The following is a 17,181-nucleotide window of genomic DNA, read 5'->3' as shown; positions in this document are numbered from 1 at the left end:
GGGTGTGGCTGAGCTGGGAGCACTGGGGGTACTGGTTCAGGTACCAGAATGAGGTGGGGCACTGGGGGAGCCCAGCCAGAAGGTGCGGTACTGGCTCCAGGCCCATGTGGCAAATACAGTGGGGTGGTTCCATGGGAACCAGTATCACCCAGTGAGCCCTGCACTGGAGGCTGGTGCAGGATGGGCACTAACACCTGTAGCCAGGGCTCACACCAGCCCTGAGCCCACTGGCCTGCAGTAGCCAGCAGATACAGTCCCACAGGAGGTGAGGACATCACCTGGGGAGGCAATGCTTAGGTCCAGTCTGGTGCAGACACCATGGGGTCCACAACTGGAGCAGTGGGTTCTGCCACTTGTACCCTGCCCAGGAGGTGCTGGGACCCACATGGGGCTCAGGGACAGATGCCAGTCAGGGAGACCCATGTGGCCCCTGTGCCAGCCAAGGGGACACATCCCCAGGGGCTGCTTTGTCCCTGCAAGGAGCATCAGGCCCTGCAGAGATGGCTGAGAACCCACAGCCCCTCGCTACCTACGTGGAGGGTACTGGCCACAAATGCACAGGGAGTGCGGAGGCAGCCTCAGCTGCAGCCACCCCCACCTGAGCACTGCCCTCAGCACAGGACTGGGGGGCGGCTCCTCGCACCACCCACTCCAGACACAGCGCCTGGGAGGATGGAGGCTTGGGCTGCAGTGGCACCAGCGTGGACACAGCCTCCTCGCTCGGCAGCACAGGACTCCCAGGGCAGCCAGGCGAGGGAACTGCACCTGGGCTGGGGACAGGGACACAGCTCTGCTTCCTGGCAGCTCCTGCTCTTGGGCTCCTCACACAGCATCTGTCACCCAGCAGGGCCCCAAGAGGTGAGGCAGAGACCCTGCAGCTCTGTCAGCCGCTTCAGCAGGAGGAAGCTTCCTGCCCTTGCACCAGAGCAAACCGGTAACTCCCCATCCGGTGCAAAGAGCCAGGCTGCGGGGCAGGGGCACCCCATCACCACTTGTCCCATCAGGGGTGCAGGAAGAAGGGGAAACCCACACTGCCCTGTCCCATGGTGCTGGCAGGGGACTGGGGCACCGGCAGTTCAGCTCCCTGCTGCACCTCTGCGAGAACCAGGTCAGAGGAGACATCCTGAGAGCACCCTCAGCATCTGCCCCCAGCACCCTCAAGCTCCAGCCAATGCAGAGGCACAGGAGCAGCTTCTGGGTGTCCCTCCTGGCAGGGATGGGCTTCCAGATAAAGCAGCTGCGAGTGGATGGGGAGCAAACTTCATTTGCTGCTGCTCCTCACCCTGCAGGGAAGCAAAGAGGATAGTGGAGCAGAGCAAGGTCCACAGCACTGCACTGGACCTCAGCATCCCCCCCCGAGGCAGCTCCACACTGCAGCTGCACAGGAGACGCGCTGGCTGCTTTGTACCCCCTCATGGACAATCCCTGCTCCGACTGTGCCTGCAGAGGTCTGTGGAGCAGGCAGCTCTCCCTGTGCCAGGCTCAGCTGCCACCTCCCTGGGCCCAGCCCCACATCACCCTGCTCCTCTTTCCCCACCACAGCACATCCTCTGCAGCACAATCCTGCCCTGCCTCCATTCCCCCACCTCCCTCTACCCCCACACACCGGCTGCTCTGCCCCCACCCCCCGGGGGATGCCCGGAGCTCTCCCAGGCTGGGCCCGGCCCCATCTTTGTTCCTCACCACGAAGATGCAGCTGCTCCGCGCCACAGGGGCCGCGCCTGGTCCATCCCCGCTCCTCACCAGCGCGAACGCTCCCTCCGGGTGGGGGGGGGCAGCACCGGTGCCCTCTCCCGCTCCCAGCCCCCCCGCCCGGACACACGGAGGGAGGAAACGGGACCTGCAGGGCTCCACGAGCTACTTTAATAGGAGGCAGGCCCAAGGTGGGCGCAGGGAGCTGCCGGGGCGGCGCGGCCCCGGGGCTGCGCTGGGCATCCTGCCGGCTGGCGGCCCGGCCGCGCACTACTTGGCGCCCTCCTTCTTCTCGTCGGCCTTCTTCTGCTTCTGCTGCATGATCTCCGAGTCCCTGCGGGAGAGCACGTTGCGGGGCTGGCAGCGGTACCGGCACCACCCGCGGGAAGGGGCCGGGGTACCGGGTAGGGAGGGTGCGGCGCGGCCGGCCCGGCGCTCACCTCTGCTTGCGGGCGGCGGCCGAGAGCCCGTCGTCCCGCCGCTTGCCCTTGCCCGAGTCGCTCTGCTTCTTCAGGTTCTTCTGCCGCGCCAGTTCGCGCTGGTTCCCGCCTGCGACGGCGCGGCCGCCTCAGCGCGGCCCGGCCCGGCCCCAGGGCCTACCGCCGGCCCCACGGCCCAGCCCGCGCCCCGGCCCCGCGCCCGGGCCACGGTACCGCCCTCCCCCTTGTCCCCCCGGGGGTCCCGGCCCGGCCCGGCCCGCACTCACGGGTCATGGCTCCGCTGCCTCCCGCCCTCCGCTCCGCCGCCACGTCCCGCACCGACCCCCCCCGCGCCCCACCCCGCTCCCCTCTTTAAAGGCGCGGCACTGCCAATAGCCGCGCTGAGCCCGCCCCCGCCTCCGTCCTATTGGCGGGGGACTCCAGCCAGGCCCCGCCTGATTGGCCGCGGGCTACGGCTGCCAGTCCGCCGTCGGGGGCGAAAAAGCCGGAAGCTGGAGCGCAGGCGCTGGAGCCGCGCCCACGCGGCAGTGGGCGGGGCATGAGGGGACACGCTCCGTCGTGGCGCAGGGAGGGGGCGTGGCCTCGGGAGCCGATCCGGGCGGAGCGGGGCGGGCTCTGTCCTGTCCTGTCCGCTCCGCTCTTCCCCTCCCCTCCCGCTCCGCCGCCCCCGTTCTCCACCGCCGTCTCTCTTCCACTCCCGGCGGGGCGGCTCCTCTGGGCGGGCTCTGCTCAGGCTGCTCCTTCCGCCGTGGGCGGTGCCGGGTCTCTGCGGGGAGACACAGCCGTGAGCGCCATCGCGCCAGGTGGGACACCGGCCCCGACCCCGCCGCAGGCAGCCCGGTCCGACGGCGCGACCACGCACCCGGAACTCGGCGGCGGCATCGGGCCGTGGGGCGGCTCCTGCGGGGCAGCGGGGGCGCTCCGGCGCTTCACCAGCCGCGACAGCTCGGCGTGGACGACCTGCGGGCGGCGGGGCGGCTGCGGCGGGCGGGGCTGCGGCGGGACCCCCGGCGGTCCCGGTGCGGCCCCGAGCCGCGCTCCCCGCCCCGACAGACCTCGCTGGCGGGGTCCAGCTCCAGGGCTCTCCTCAGGACAAGCGCGGCCTCCGCGTCCCGGCCCTGCTGCGCCAGCAGCTGCGAGGAGAGGAGCGGACGGTAGCGGGCGGCCAGGCAGGGGCTCGACGCGGGGCTGCCCGGGGCCCACCTGCCCTCGCCGGAGCAGCGCCCGGCCGTTGTCCGGGCTGATGCTCAGCGCCGCCTCGCAGGCCGCCAGCGCCTCCTCCACCCGCTGCAGTTTCATCTCCGCGGCCGCGCAGTTGTTGAAGCACTTGACGCGCTGTTCCCGCAGCTCCTCTTCCTCCTGCGGCCCGGGAGGGGCTGCGCAGAGAGAGCGGGCTCACCCCCCCCGCGGCCGCGCACCCCCGGTTTACACCCCCCTTTCCGCCTGGTCTCACCGGCGGCGGGGCCGTCCAGGGCGCTCAGCGCCAGTCGGTAGGAGCGCAGCGCGGCCGAGAAGTCGCCCCGCGCGAAGTGGAAGTTGCCCCGTTCCCTCCGCTGTGCTCCCAGGCGCAGGCGGGCAGCGGGTGGCAGCGGCTGCGGGTCGAGGGCTTCCCGCACCTCCAGCAGTGTCACCTCGAACAGCAGCGGCGCCTCGGGCGGCACGTCGGGCTCCCTGCGGGTACAGCGCCGGCTGCCCGTGCCCAGCCCCTACTCGCCCCGATCCTACCGCCCTTCCCGTACCGCTGCCTGCCCCGGCTCTGTCTGCCGGGTCCCCCTGCCACTGCCCGTCCTACCTGCCGGGGCGGCCGTAGCCGTAGGGGAAGGCGGCGAGGAAGAAGGCAACTTCCCCGGGCTGCATGGTGAGGACGCCCAGCTCTAGGGCCTGCGGACGCAGACACAGCAGAGCTGGCCGGGCGCGCCACGGGGCAGCGCTCGGCCCGCACCGTGCCCTGGCCGGGGCTGACCTGCACGACGTCGCCGTAGCCAGGCACGAAGGTGAGCCGCGGGTCCCGCTCCACCAGCCCTCCGTCCTCCAGCGCTCCCAGCACTTTCACCGACACCTCCTGCCCTGGCCGCGGCCGCAGCCCGTCCTGCCCATCCCTCACCACTCGTTTCCGCAGCAGCCGGTCCTCTGCGGGCAGCGGCGGTGGCCCTGAGACCCATCCCGGGACTCCCCGGCCCGGCCCCCCCGGCCCGGCTCTCCCCGGGTCCCCGGGCGCTTACCCGTCAAGTCGCTCCAGCCGTCGGCCGCGAAGAGCGGCCCGAAGCCGCCGGGGCCAGGAGCCGCCAAAGCCTCCAGCCGCCGGTAGAAAACCTGCTCCTCCTCGCGCACCGACGGCAGCGCGATGGCGGTGGGGGGCAGCCGGAACCGCACCCGCCTTCCCCGGCCGGGCCCCCGCTGCCGCCCGCCGGTCCCCACCTCCCTCTCCGGGGAGCCACCGGGAGAGGGTCCCGGCATCCCTGCCCTCCGATCCGCCCACCTCTACCAGCCGGCCTCGGGCCGTGCCGCCCCAGGGCTCGGCGGCCGGTGCCTGTGGCCCTCAGCCCCCACCGGCTGCGTCGCCGCCGGCCCCGTCACACGGCGAATGCACGGGGCCGCCCAGGCCGGGGCCGCCGCCGGGCGCATCCCTCCTCGGAATTACTTAACGCTGGGAAGCGGCTCAGGGGATTAGCCCGGCCCGGTGGCAAAAATAGCTGGCTCAGGCCGAGCCCCGCCGCCAGGCTCCCGGCGCCGCCGCCCCTCCCGCCGCGGTCCCGCACACCGGGCCATGCCGCGACTGCGGGCCCGGGCCCCGGCTCAGCCCGCACGTGCGGCTCTCGGTGGCGACCTGGCGGGGGGAGAGGCGAACCGCCTGCAGGCGGGACTCACCAGTGCCCGGTGCCGCTATAGGGGCCACCGCGGCCCGTGATCGCCTTCCAGGGCAGCCACGGGGTGAGTGGGGAGACAGGCAAGGACTGGGGAGCCCGAGGGTGACATGGTGAGGGGGATCCGGGAACCCGGGGAGGCCGGGGATGAGCACACTGGGAGCCTGGGGAGACAGGAGGGCTGGGCCGTCCTGGTTGGAGGCAGTGTCTTCCCCCTGGTCAGGGCCAGCTGGGCACGCTGGGCAGCATGCAGGAGATCACAGCCTCTGCTGGGCAAGTACCCACTGTCCCAGTGAAGGGGCCCCGCAGCAGAGCAGTTGTTGAGCCTGCCCCAGCTCTGCCTGTTAGTGGGGTGCTGTGGGTGGCACTGGCCTGAATGAGTGGCTGCTGAGCCTCTGCTCCCTGCCAGGCTGGGGATTGATGGCTGCAGGGCACTGCTCTGCCCCTGGGACCACAGCACTGCTTCCTCCAGGACCAGCTGTCCCCGAGATGTAGTGGCCACTGCTCACCCTAGCCAGGGCAGCAGCTCCATACATCTGGGGGTCTCAGGGTGTACCAGTGAGGAGGAGACAGCAGCAGCACTGGGGCAGTTACCATGCCCCTGTCCCGTCAGCCAGGACTGATCCTGTGCCGTCCTGTTGTGTCTGCAGGCAAAGATGGCTGGGCTCCCGAGAAGGCTGGTGTGACTATCCTGACACGGAAGGGCTCTGGCTGCCATGTCCCCCAGAGCAGGAGCCACAGGCCTGGGGCAGCCAATCCCAGGGCTTCCCTTGAGAGCTGGTCCATCCTCAGGCCCTGCAGACCTATGGGAAGCACAGTTTAACTGCAGCACATGGTTCTGGGACACAGAGCAGTCACAAGCCGCAGCAGAGTATGATGGTAGACATGGTAGGATCTACTGTACCTGGAGAATTCCAGCAGCACTAACTGGTACACAGCCTTTGGAGCTGTGGGGGAGGAACACCCAGAGGAAGCAACCACTGGCTCTTGCCATGGTAACTGCTGCAGCACAGCAGAGCTCCGTGAAGCTGCTGGTCCTCACTTCAACTCACACACAGCATGAGACAGAGCAAGAACAGCCCCTCACTGCTCACTCACCGCCCAGTCAGCACATCCTGGGCAGGAAGAACCGAGCACTGCACATACTACACCATGGTCAGTCACAGCCCACACCAGACTGCAGCACAGCATCCGAGTCCTGTCCCTCCTGGGGAGCGCTAGGTACCAGCCTGCGCTACCAAGAGAAGCGGTGATCCTGTAATGAACTACTCCCAACTGTCCTAACCACACACAACCCACTGGCTGTGAGAAACACCCTCAGCCCTGGCCCTACCTGCACTTGGGTAGAGTAAGTAGTAGCATCCCTCCACTACACTTGGATACTTTCACACCAGCTTAAAAGCACAATGGGACAACTGCTGCTGGTACTACATTCTGGAAGGACTTCTGTTAGCTGAGGAAGAACAAGCTAAAGGCAGAACTGAATATTCAGCAGACTTCTAAAGGCTCAGTGAAGGAAACAAGACACACAGGAGGAGGCTGCTGCCCATGAGGAGCAGAATCCTGGTTTAGGTGCGGCAGGTCCCCGTGGCACAGGGACACTCGGTCTTAAGGGGGTCATTTTATTGTTTCACTTCTCCAAATGTACAAAAAAAAAAAATTAGAAAATAACCCTCCCCCCCACCCCCTCCCAAACCACAACACAGCCCAGGCTGGGAGCCTGCAGCAGCGCAGCTAAGAGACGGCAGGAAATTAAACAGAACTAGATACAGCAGCTGGGGCCCCTTGGCCCACATGGTCACCAACTCTCCACAACCCAGAACTGCCCCAGTCTGCCCAGTGCTTCCCCAATTCACACAGAGCTCATCCCAACAAGATGGCAAGTGGGTACTTTACAAATCCTCCTTCACCTTCTTCTTGGATTTCTTGGTTTTCTCTTCCTCCTGCAGCACAGGAGTGTTGGTTGCCTCCCGCTTCAAGTAGCTAATGAAGTCACTCACTTCTCTGCCACCCTACAGAAAGCACAAGACAATGAGGCAGAGGCTGGACTCCCTGGGGGCTTCTTCACTACAGGACAGTGCAGGTGCAGGGAGGAGAGGGAAGGGATGCCAGCAGAGCTCTCCTGTGGGTCTGCACCAAGCACCACAAGGAGGTGCTGCTGGCTGCAGAGCAGCACCCGCAGCTCCAGAAAGGCCTGGCATCACCTCGGCACCTGGGTGCTGTTTCACTTCTTCGCAAAGCAGCAAAATACTCACCTCGTACTTCTTTGGATTCTGTTTCTTGCCAGCCGGAGCAAAATAGATGGTGGGGAAGCTGGGGAGAGAGAAGAGACACTTGAGCCCCTTGACATGCTCTGTTTTCTTTCAGACCAGCAGGCAAGCCCCCACAGCAGGGACTCACCCCCTGCACTCCCCTGGTTTAACAGCTCAGCACCATACCCAGCAGTGTGGCAAAGAGCCTGGCCATGGCTGCAGAAGAGGCTGAGCTCAGCCCTGTTCATGTCTGCTACCTAAACTGTTTCCAGGAAACCCAGCCCAGCATCATTTTTAAACTGCCAAGTACAGAATCACAGCAGACTGAAAAGCAGCAAGACAGCCCTCCAGGCACAGCCAGGACACCAGAACAATCCCAGAGAAGCAGAGGGATGGATGTCCTTTGTTTTCACTCTGTGTTTCTTCACACTAAGTGAACACCTTGCAATTGCATGCCCATTGCCCATCCCACCCTCCCGAGACTCCTTCAGCTCCTCTGTTGAGGCTGCAGGTCAGAGACAGAAGCATGAAGGCATTCAATGACATGGTGTAGCAACAGTAAGACCTACCCTCTGACTTCATAGGGAGAAGGCACATCATTGGCTGTAGCATCCATTTTGGCAATGACAATATTGGGGTCTTTGCTGAGCTGTTGGTAGAAAAAGCTTATCAGTAACCAATCCATAGCAGTTAACACCAGAACTCACCAACATCACCTGAGATAGCTGTGTCAGAAGAGAGCGCACACAGCATGCTAACGGGTGAGCAGATTTCTGCTGAGCAGTTTATTACTTCTGCCTCAACAGGAGCAGAGGGAACAAAGTCCCTCCTCAGCCAGCTGGATGCAGCACACACATCCCAGTGCTCCCTGCTCAACTGCGCTGCTACTTCTGGAGAACCCCAGAGCAACTGCTTCCTTCACTCTGCAGGGCAGCTGTGAGGATGTGCAGAGCTCAGGAAGGAGGGTGCCTGGCAGACAGATACCAAAAAGCGGGTCAGATCTGGGAGAGCAATTTACTCCACTCATGCAAGTGTGCAGGGCAGTGCTATCCTTCACCAGTTGGGAGACTGTGAATCATGAAGAGGGAAAAGACCCAAAAAGGATCTTTGGCAGTCAAGGACATTTGCTGAATCAATGAATATTTCTGTGCCACAGCAAAGGGCACTGGTTAAACCTCCTAGTGTGGTTGCTACCATGCTCCAGATCCTGCCAATGTACTTCTGCACCCGCAGGAGATGCCCAAGCTCACAGTCCTCAGGAAAGCACAACTATGCCCCATTACATAAATGGTAGACAGACAGAACCTGCAGGATTGTTTAGTGCTGCAAAATTCCCTTTTGTGTTTGCAACAGAGCCCCAGACTTACCTTCTCCCCCAGTTCTTTGTATTTGGGCTCCAGATTCTTGCAATGGCCACACCAGGGTGCATAAAATTCTATCAGGACATCTTTGTCTTCTGCATTAACAATTTCATCAAAGTTCTCAGCAACCACCACCTGGTAACATTTGATCACATAAGTTAGGGTTTCTTCCAAGTCAAAAGTGAGGCTGTAACAGGACATGCTCCATACCCTCTGCCAAGAAAGCCTGGCCCTCCCACAGGACAAGTCATGCTGCACCTACACAGCAGGCAGCAAAATGACCAAACACACAATCTTCACTAAACTGCAACATCCCCAGCTGGCAGGTAAAAGCCTGTCACAAGGCATCAGCACCACTTGCAAGTGAGGTTTGCCTCTGGTATTCTCCAAGAGGAAGAGAAAATAATTTCTTTGTAATCCCAGCAAATTCCAGGCTGAGGAATCAGTCTGGGAAGACTGGCTGGGTCCATCTCCCCCCACACAAAGACAAGCAGTGACTTCCACCCCCCCGAATAAGGCCCTCATCAGAAACCCAGGCCATAGAATGCTTCCATTCAGGGCAAAATTTACATGACAAATTCAAAGTAGGAGTTACACTGCTCCCCAGTAACGAGATGAACATGTAACTCCTTAGAAATAGTGCAGTCACAACCAACTTGAGGCTGTGCCATGAGGGAGCACAAGCCACGACAGCAAGCCCTGGCCTAATCCCTGTAAATCTGGATGATCCTGCACTTGTAGAGCACATCACTAGTGTGATCAAACAGCAGTTACTACACTGCGAGAACAAAATGGAATCAAAACTGCAAGCTGCATTTCTCCCTTGGCTCAGAAAACTGCAATACAACAAGGGAGCGAAGTCTTCCTCCATCTAGCACAGCAGAGGTTTCCCAAGGTGCCACGGCACAGTACCTGCAGCATCGGACACACTTGCATAGGAATAGAAGCTGCTGCTGAACACTGCTTCTACAGCCACTGGCAGGAGCTTTGCTACGCCTGATGCAGCACTCACCTTCACTGGGCCATCATTGCTTTCAGGGACTGGCTCTGATTTCAGATACTTTTTCAAGTTTCCATCAAAGTAATCTTGCAGGAATCTCTCCAGAGCCTTTCCATCACGGCTGAAAGTGAAGTGACATTTTACAGCCATCAGCACACACACAGGAGGGGAAAGCTTTCAAGGCTGATTTAAGCTCCTTCCACCCACAGAACATATGTCACCTGCATCTCCAGCAGCACCAGTCTGAGGCTGGCTTAGAAGACCCCAGAACAAGTGCAAAGATGCCCTGAAAGAGTTTTGGCAAGAGGCTGGGTACTCATACCATTTGAAGTTTTAGGCCTTCGAGTAGCTTTAAGTTTCTTTTTTTCAAGAAGAAAGGTGCAACTATTCCCTCTGCATCTCAGTTACTAACCAGACGCATAAATATCAAGTTAAATTCTATCTTTGTACAACAGGAGGAGCTGCCAGCTCTCTAAAGGACAGGCAAACATGTGAGAGGACCCATTTTGACCTGGCAATCACTTCTTCCAGCTGGAGCATCCAGCTTTCCCATTTCCTCACAGCTAACATGTCTGGCTGGTCAGAGAGCTTCAGACCAAAGTGCACCAAGTGAGAGGCAACTCCCAGCTCAAGCCTTACGAGAACTCTTCCTGCATGACATATTTCTCTCCTTTGGCGGTCCTGATGGCGACAACTGGTGCATCCCCTGTGCTGCTGTCCAGGCCGAACTCGGACAGCTCATGGCTGAAGGTTTTGCGACTGGCAACAGCAAAGGACAGTTTGTGGCCAGCATCTAAGAACTTCTTTGCAATCATCATAACTCTGAGGAGAAAAAAAAAACATAAAACACAAAACAAAGAATTATTCCTTGGAACATTTTCTCTTCACACGACATATGACCCCTCAAGTTGAAGTGCACAATGGACAAGGAATTCAATTACATGATGTGCTTTGCATAGGCAAGTACTGTAGAAATGGTGTAAATAAACAGAGAACTAAACCAATGTCTGTAGTGAATGGGGCCTGCTTTCACCCTCCACCCCTGTCAGCATGTCCACCAGGGTCACAGACACTGGGGAACGCAAAGAATAGAACCCCACACAGGACCAGTGAGGAAGTTTATGTTTGAGGTCTAAGGACGAGGGATTCAAAAGCAAGCAAGATGGGGTTCAAACGATACACATATTGCAGGCAGCAGCCACCCCAATGATTCTGACCAGAAACTCAGCTGGAAGCTTCCTGGGACAACAGGAGGAGCTCTCAGCTGAGCTACAGAACAAATGAGGCCGAGGAACCCCCTGCCGCTACCTGTTCCGCCAGTAGTTGGAGCCCTTTGCGTTCTTCTCATAGTCCACATCATAGTAAGCCACCAACAAGTCCTTGCCCTGGATCAAGTCTTTGTTGTCTTCAGTCATGTGTGGGCAGATGCCAAAGCTATCAAATGAAACAGAGGTTAGCAGCTTCAGTTTCACTGCCCAGAACCCTTTACCTCCAGCAACAGCCTTGATGCAGCCCACTCTTGTTTCCCCACCCAAAAACATTAAATGCCAGTAATCAGTAAGAGCTAAGAATGAAACACTGTGCTCATTCATGTACTACATTATTCTAAGTCAAATCTCCATCTATAGCCACAACCTCAATGGCTGTATCTGACCTCAATAAGGCCAAAGCTGGCATACATCTCAGGAAGTTCAGGTTCTAAACAGAAGTGTGGGGGTTAGAATATGGACAAGTAAATGCTAACAGCCATGTCAGGATTTCCAGCAAGGTGGTCCCCAAAGGGACCAGTGTGGGCCAGATAGCTCTTCTGGACACCGAGCAGGAAGTGGTAGCAGTACCTGCTAGAGAAAACAAGTTCTGACAGGACCAAAGCTAACTGGGTCCAGTCTACCACATTCTCTAGTGAGGAATCACTCACATGTTCTCCTGGATGAATTTCTTGATCTTTCCAGTGGTGATTTTGTCTTCTGGGTACTTGATGGAGCTGTCCTCAAACTTGTTTGCCAGGCGTGGAGGACGGAATAAGACTATACCCCTGAGGGGAGGCAGGTAGAATGAGTTAGTTTAGGCCTCCCTGTCAGACCCTTCCCATTATTCAGACAGGCTATAACGAGAAACAAAAAAACCCACCATAACAAGCAATGGGGAAGCTATGTTCAGAAAGTGAATCCAGATAACAAATGAGTTTGTTCCAAATGTGTCAATAACAAGAAATCTTTGTGTTAAGCAACTTACTCTCCATCTTCCTCGTACGTCTGCACCAACTGGTCCTCACTGGTGTGTGCAAAACGGTAGTTATCCCTTAGGTTGTTGGCGGCTTTCATGAACTCTGAGTAAGCATCACTAGATCCATCTCCAAAGAAGCCTGGAGCAGAAAGACAGATGGTGACCCCCAACCAACCCAACAGCAGTCACTGTGCAGCCCTCAACATTTATCTCTACAGTGCACTGAAAGATCCCTTCCGAGTCAAGTCCCCCAATCCATCCTCAAAGCTTCATCTTAGAGAGCTTCTCTCCTATTTTTACTGGAACCTTTCTATACTCTCTCCCTTCCACCAGCAGAATGTTACTGGAGAGTCTGCCCAGCTTAGTCACAGTTGTCCTGTGAGCACTAAGACATCCATTTGTAGCCACATGCACTACTACTGCTAACAACTGCCAATAGGACTTCATAAAAGTAAGTCTGGAAACGCAGATTAATACCCACCCAGTTACATTCATAAGGTGGCACCTGAACTGCCCGAAGGAAAGCTGCCATCACCCCTTGCAAACAATGGCCATGATGCTCACAGTCTACTGGTGTCACAGGACAGCACCTGAATGCACTTTCTAGCAAGCCAAAGCTGCCTGTTGTCAACCAGCCAAAAAAGCCACAAACTTCAAAACCAGTCCCTCTGGGGCCAGGAGGTCTGGAAGGCAGGCAGAACCGCAGTGAAAAGAAGAAAAAGGCTGGAAGGAAGCCCTGGAGGTCACAGAGTCCAACCTCCTGCCCAAAGCAGGACCAGCTTCCAAGTCAGATCAGGTTGCTCAGAGCTTTGTGCACCTGAGTTTTCAAAAAGTCTCCCAGCCTGCCTGTGAAGGTCTCAAAATCCCTCTGGGCGCACACACGTTCGAGGGCTTCAGTCTCATAATGAAAAACCTTTTTCCTTGGGTCTGCCTGGAACGTCTCCTGCTACAGGTAGTGATACCACCTCTCACCTTCCACAGTGTAATCCCCAAGACATGTCCCAGAGTCAAGTGTCCCCTCAGTTCAGTGCTGCACTGCAGCTACTCACCCACTACAGAAGCATCTTTATCACCAATGAATTTCTCAAATTCAGCTACAGAACTGAGAGCCACTGAAGCAGGTCCTGCCTGTTTCTTGAGATGACTGACAATCCCATCTGAAAAGAGATCAACAAAGGTAAGAATACAAACTTCCACAAGACATTTCTCAAGCTTCTCAAAAGCTTGAGAAAACCAAAGTTCTTTCTGCAGAATCCATACACCCCTCCCATTCAATGAATAAGGTGAATTGAAGGAGCACTACCCCCAGCTTCACATTTTCTAGCATTTCCCAGGTACTGTACACCCAAGACATGAGGAGTTAAAGAGTGAGGAAATCTTCACCTTTATAGGAGAGCTTTAAATAATAAACATCCAGGGCTCTGCCAGCACACGGAGTCCTGGAAAGGGCAAGGAGGGGGGTGTGTATGTGGGGACCTACTTTGTATCCCTCAACAGATGCAGCATCCCTGACACAAGTCTATTATATGTGGGCCCTTCCTTCCAGCATCTCTTTGGGAAGACAGATGCTTGCTGATGAGCTCTTACCTGCTGTCCTGGGCCCATCGTAGGTTCCTGCCTCTTCTCCGTCTCGAAAAATCTTTAAGGTGGGATATCCACTGACTCCGTACTTATTACAGGTGTTTGAGTTTGCTGTACAGTCAACCTGAAGGAAGAGAAGCATTGCCCAGAGACCAAGCACGCAACACACAAGAGGGCAGCTCTGCCATTGCCCACGTTATCACATATGAAGTCCAGAAGTTCTGAAAGCTCTCATGTGTCTTTAGCCAAGCCTGGATTCCTTTCACATGAAGCACAAGGACCCACAAAGCATCTACAAGACCCGAAAAGCCAGGTCTGACACAGCCAACTGAGAGGCTTGGGGGTATCCTTACACAGAGCCTGTTTCTGCAGAGTTAAGACCAGGGGAGGAGGCAGCAGGGGTGTAGTGACAGGAACGGGAAAATATCTAATGAAATACTGGAAAGATGACAGAGAGATGATGGAGTTGTTCGTTTGCCAGAACACAATGACAGGCTTCACAAGAATCCACTGTTCTCAGCACTGTATCAATCCAGAAGTCCTACAATGCCTGAACAGGCTGAGCTCAACTGGCAAGGAGGCCCTGGTGTCAGGAGTCCACACCACTCCCCCTATGGGAAGACCCTTATTTGAGAAAACCGCACAGGATTTCTGGTGGAAAAGCAAGCTCTTGGTCAGCATCCTTCACTTTCCAGACCAAAGGACAGGCCAGTGTCACACTGGGCTACACAGCTCACAGGAGGCTTCTTCCTCCCTTTCAGGCAAGCCCCGTTTTACATGCCCGTACACACCCACGCCACGTTCTGCACACCGCGGCGGCGGCAGCTGCACAGGGCTCAGCTTCCAGATCCTTCCCTGCTGCCTGCGCCTTCAAAGGGACGAAGCCCGGCACAGCCCGAGCACATGCCGGCAGGCGACGGGCCCGCACTGCGACAGCAAAGCTTTGCTTTGACCCCGCTAGGAGCCGGCGCTCCCCATCCTCACCTTCACGAGGGGCACGATCCCCTTCAGCCTGGTCGCTGCCGACTCGTACTCCGGCGCCAGCCGCTTGCAGTGCCCGCACCTGAGATGACGGCGGGGGGTTAGGCCGGCCGCGAGCGCCTCGGCCCCCGTCCCCGCCCCGCAGCTCCCGTCCCCCTCCCGCCCCAGGCGGCCCCTCACCAGGGCGCGAAAAACTCCACGAGCACGAGCCCCGGGCGCTCGGCCAGGCCGCTCTCGAAGTCGGCGTCGCTGAGCTCCACCACGTCGGAGGCGCGGACGGCGAGCGCCAGGAGCGGCAGCAGCAGCGCGGCTGGCAGCGGCCGCGGCGCGGACATGGCGGCGGCGCGCGGCGGGAGCTCCCTCCTCGGTGGTGGCGGCGGCTGAACAGGCACCGGGGGCCGCAGGCCGGAAGTCCCGCCCCCCGAGCCGGATCTGCCGTGTGGCAGCTCCCCGTTGGGTGCCGTGGCGCGCGTCACGCCGATCCCGACCAATGGGCTGACGACACGGCTGGGCGGGGCCAGCTGCCGCGACCCCGCCTCTGCCCCCGCCCCGGGCGGTGGGTGCGGGAGCAGCTTATCCCGGCAGCCGCGGGCCCTGCGTCGGCACCGGGCGCTCCCGGCCCGCCCGCGCTGCGCAGCCGCGCGCTCAGGGCTCGGCCCCGGGCTCCCTCCTCCCCTCTCCCGCCGCCCGGGCCCGGCTCAGCGTCCAGCTGCAGGTCCCGTCGAGGGCGGGGTCGGTTCCTGCCGGGCCTCGGGGCGGTAGCTCCGGGCTTCGTTCGGTCTCCAGGGGGTTTCGTCCATTGACCGCTCTTCGTTAAAAGCCGTTCCGCGCCCAGGGAGCTCACCGCTAGCGTGAGCGACACCGGCGGCGGAGCTGAGGGTTGTTCAAAGCTGAACGCCACGCATGACTGGATCTAAGCACGTTCACAGCCCAGCCTGGTCCTAGCTGCGTGCCACTGCTTCCTAAACCAGCCGGCAAAGTTGGCTTTCCCCCTCTTCACGCCGCAGTGCCTTATCTGCTGCTGTCTGGAGGGCGCTGCCTGGACGGGTCTCGTTCGGTGTTCAGTGCCCCCCAGGTTGTGCTCCCAACCCCCGCAGGCAGGGGAGAAGGCAGAGCCTTAGGAGCTGCTTTGTCCCTACACAGGTCTCTGGAAGCACAGGAAGGTTTCTGCTCTGTTTCCACGTCGACCTCAGCAAGACCCCACCCCCCAGAGAAACTCCGCATCGAGGGGCCGCTGGGCTCCCTCACTGGATCCTCCACCGGCAGCTTGAGGGAGCATCTGCCCCGCAGCAGCCGCAGCAGTGGCCGTGGGACACCGGCTCCCACCAGGCACCGAGAGGCCTGGCTCTGAGAACACAGCGGGTTACGGGCTCGGTGTACCGGCGCCTGGACAGCTTTCCTCCGGGCGGGATGAGCGGGGTCTGTAAGGACGAATTAGTGCAGAGGCCGGAGCTCTCCCGGCGATTCTTCCTTAAGACCCGTTACTCCGCGCAGACGCTCCCCGCTCCAGCAGGGGCCGCTGCCGACAGCTCCGGCACCGCCGCGGGGTCGAAACTCGGGAGTGCGGGCGGTCGGTGCCCGCAGCCCCGGCTGCCACCGCCGCCGGCGGATTCCCGGCACCAGTAACACAACAGCTCGGCACCGTCAGCTGCCGTGGAGCCGGTTCCAGCCTCGGGTTCCAGCCCCGAGCCGAGACATGCGGGAGGCAGCTCCGCGGGGCAGAAGCGGCGTGAGCGGGCAGGGCCAGGAGCAGGGCAGGGCTAGGGGCAAGGGCTGGGGCTGAGCAGGCATTAGGGTCTGCGCCTCGGCTCTGTCCCGGCTGTCCGTGGGGTCTTCGGAGCTGCCCCTGTCGTAGGAGTGTTGGGAGCCGCAGGGTCTGGAGCCGGGCTTCGTGGGCAGCGCTGCTGATGTCTGGAAGCTGCTGGTGCAGGCGTGGTAGGAGCAGAACCAGTTCACGTGCTCTGCTTAATGGCCGGCCCTGGATTGGAGTGTCAGGACTCGGGGTAAAGCCTCCCCTTGCCCCTGGGTCAGCTTCCTTGTGGAGAAGCTGCCCCAGACTCGCTGTGAGGCACTGGGCGAGGCGCTCTGGGCTGGGATACGAAGCACAGTCCTGCTCTCCGCTGCAGGCTGTGCTCTGGGACCTCCTCCAAGACAGCGAGGGTGCTCCTGCCTTGGAGATCCTGGTGCATCTGTGGGACGCTGCGAAGCACAGGGCTGTGACGGGGCCCTGCTGCCGGCTGCACTGAGCTGCGGCCGCCCCACAGGACTATCTGCAGGTGAAGGGGGGAGCTTCCAGGGGTTGGTCTTGGTGGTGGGGCAGAAGCAATGCAGCACTTCCTGATCCTGCAACACCGGGGTCAGAGGGGCTGGGACGGGGCAGAGTGCGCAGAGCCTGCATGCGGTGGTTGCAGAGTTTGTGTGATGGAGGTGCACAGCATGTGGGGGTACGGCCCATACACGGGAGTGTAGACCCTGCACATGGCAGGCACTTGCTGGAGTTCAGAGGTCCAACGTGTGAAGGGTTGCAGAGCCCATGCACGGGGGTGCTCACCCAGGGTACTGCTGGGTGGCACTGGACCTGTGCTGGATGCTTGGGGCTGTGTTCTGACAGAGCTGGGGCTCACGCAGCTTTGCAGGTGCCCTCACTCATGTCTGGGAGGAGGTTCTGCAGTTGTGGCTGTGCTGCTGCTCCGCAAATCACCCTGTCTCACCCCCAGCTGTTTGCCAGCCTGTCACGGTTCATCCCCTTCATGGCTGTGTCCGTGGCCCTCCTGGCCAGCAGCA

General features: G+C 60.0%; 2 protein-coding genes across 2 annotated transcripts; both read right to left on the bottom strand.

Moving 5' to 3' along the window:
* Window positions 1-1,840: 1,840 nt before the first annotated feature.
* SERF2 (small EDRK-rich factor 2) lies at window positions 1,841-2,550 on the bottom strand. Its single transcript, XM_061446390.1, has 3 exons — window positions 2,399-2,550; window positions 2,133-2,241; window positions 1,841-2,026 (listed from the first exon to the last, which is right to left on the bottom strand). Exons 1-3 carry the CDS (start codon window positions 2,403-2,405, stop codon window positions 1,963-1,965), a joined length of 180 nt encoding a protein of 59 aa, XP_061302374.1. The 5' UTR covers window positions 2,406-2,550; the 3' UTR covers window positions 1,841-1,962.
* Window positions 2,551-6,763: 4,213 nt separating this feature from the next.
* PDIA3 (protein disulfide isomerase family A member 3) lies at window positions 6,764-14,780 on the bottom strand. The gene is made up of 13 exons (XM_061446446.1): window positions 14,578-14,780; window positions 14,401-14,479; window positions 13,423-13,540; window positions 12,885-12,992; window positions 11,845-11,974; window positions 11,528-11,644; window positions 10,918-11,043; window positions 10,249-10,431; window positions 9,622-9,730; window positions 8,616-8,744; window positions 7,818-7,897; window positions 7,252-7,309; window positions 6,764-7,008 (listed from the first exon to the last, which is right to left on the bottom strand). The coding sequence occupies exons 1-13, from the start codon at window positions 14,730-14,732 to the stop codon at window positions 6,889-6,891; spliced, it is 1,512 nt and encodes a 503-aa protein (XP_061302430.1). The 5' UTR covers window positions 14,733-14,780; the 3' UTR covers window positions 6,764-6,888.
* Window positions 14,781-17,181: the final 2,401 nt, after the last annotated feature.

The sequence above is a fragment of the Pezoporus flaviventris genome, unplaced genomic scaffold (genome assembly GCF_033815535.1).
Source record: "Pezoporus flaviventris isolate CSIRO_AGI_PZ_B2104156 unplaced genomic scaffold, CSIRO_AGI_Pfla_v1 ptg000006l, whole genome shotgun sequence".
NCBI lineage: Eukaryota > Metazoa > Chordata > Aves > Psittaciformes > Psittacidae > Pezoporus > Pezoporus flaviventris.
The sequence above is the reverse complement of the archived record's forward strand: the minus strand, read 5'-3'. Positions and strand labels throughout refer to the sequence as shown.

What these genes read in the sequence shown, in the direction of transcription:
- SERF2 (XM_061446390.1), bottom strand. An exon ending in GCCGCCGCCCGCAAGCAGAG is followed by an intron (nt 2,027 to 2,132) that starts GTGAGCGCCGGG and finishes GCTCTCCCGCAG; the next exon opens with GGACTCGGAGATCATGCAGC.
- PDIA3 (XM_061446446.1), bottom strand. Translation starts at nt 14,732, where the DNA reads ATGTCCGCGCCGCGGCCGCTGCCAGCCGCGCTGCTGCTGCCGCTCCTG. An exon ending in TAAAGATGCTTCTGTAGTGG is followed by an intron (nt 11,975 to 12,884) that starts GTGAGTAGCTGC and finishes TTTCTGCTCCAG; the next exon opens with GCTTCTTTGGAGATGGATCT. An exon ending in ACAAAGAACTGGGGGAGAAG is followed by an intron (nt 7,898 to 8,615) that starts GTAAGTCTGGGG and finishes TTCTACCAACAG; the next exon opens with CTCAGCAAAGACCCCAATAT.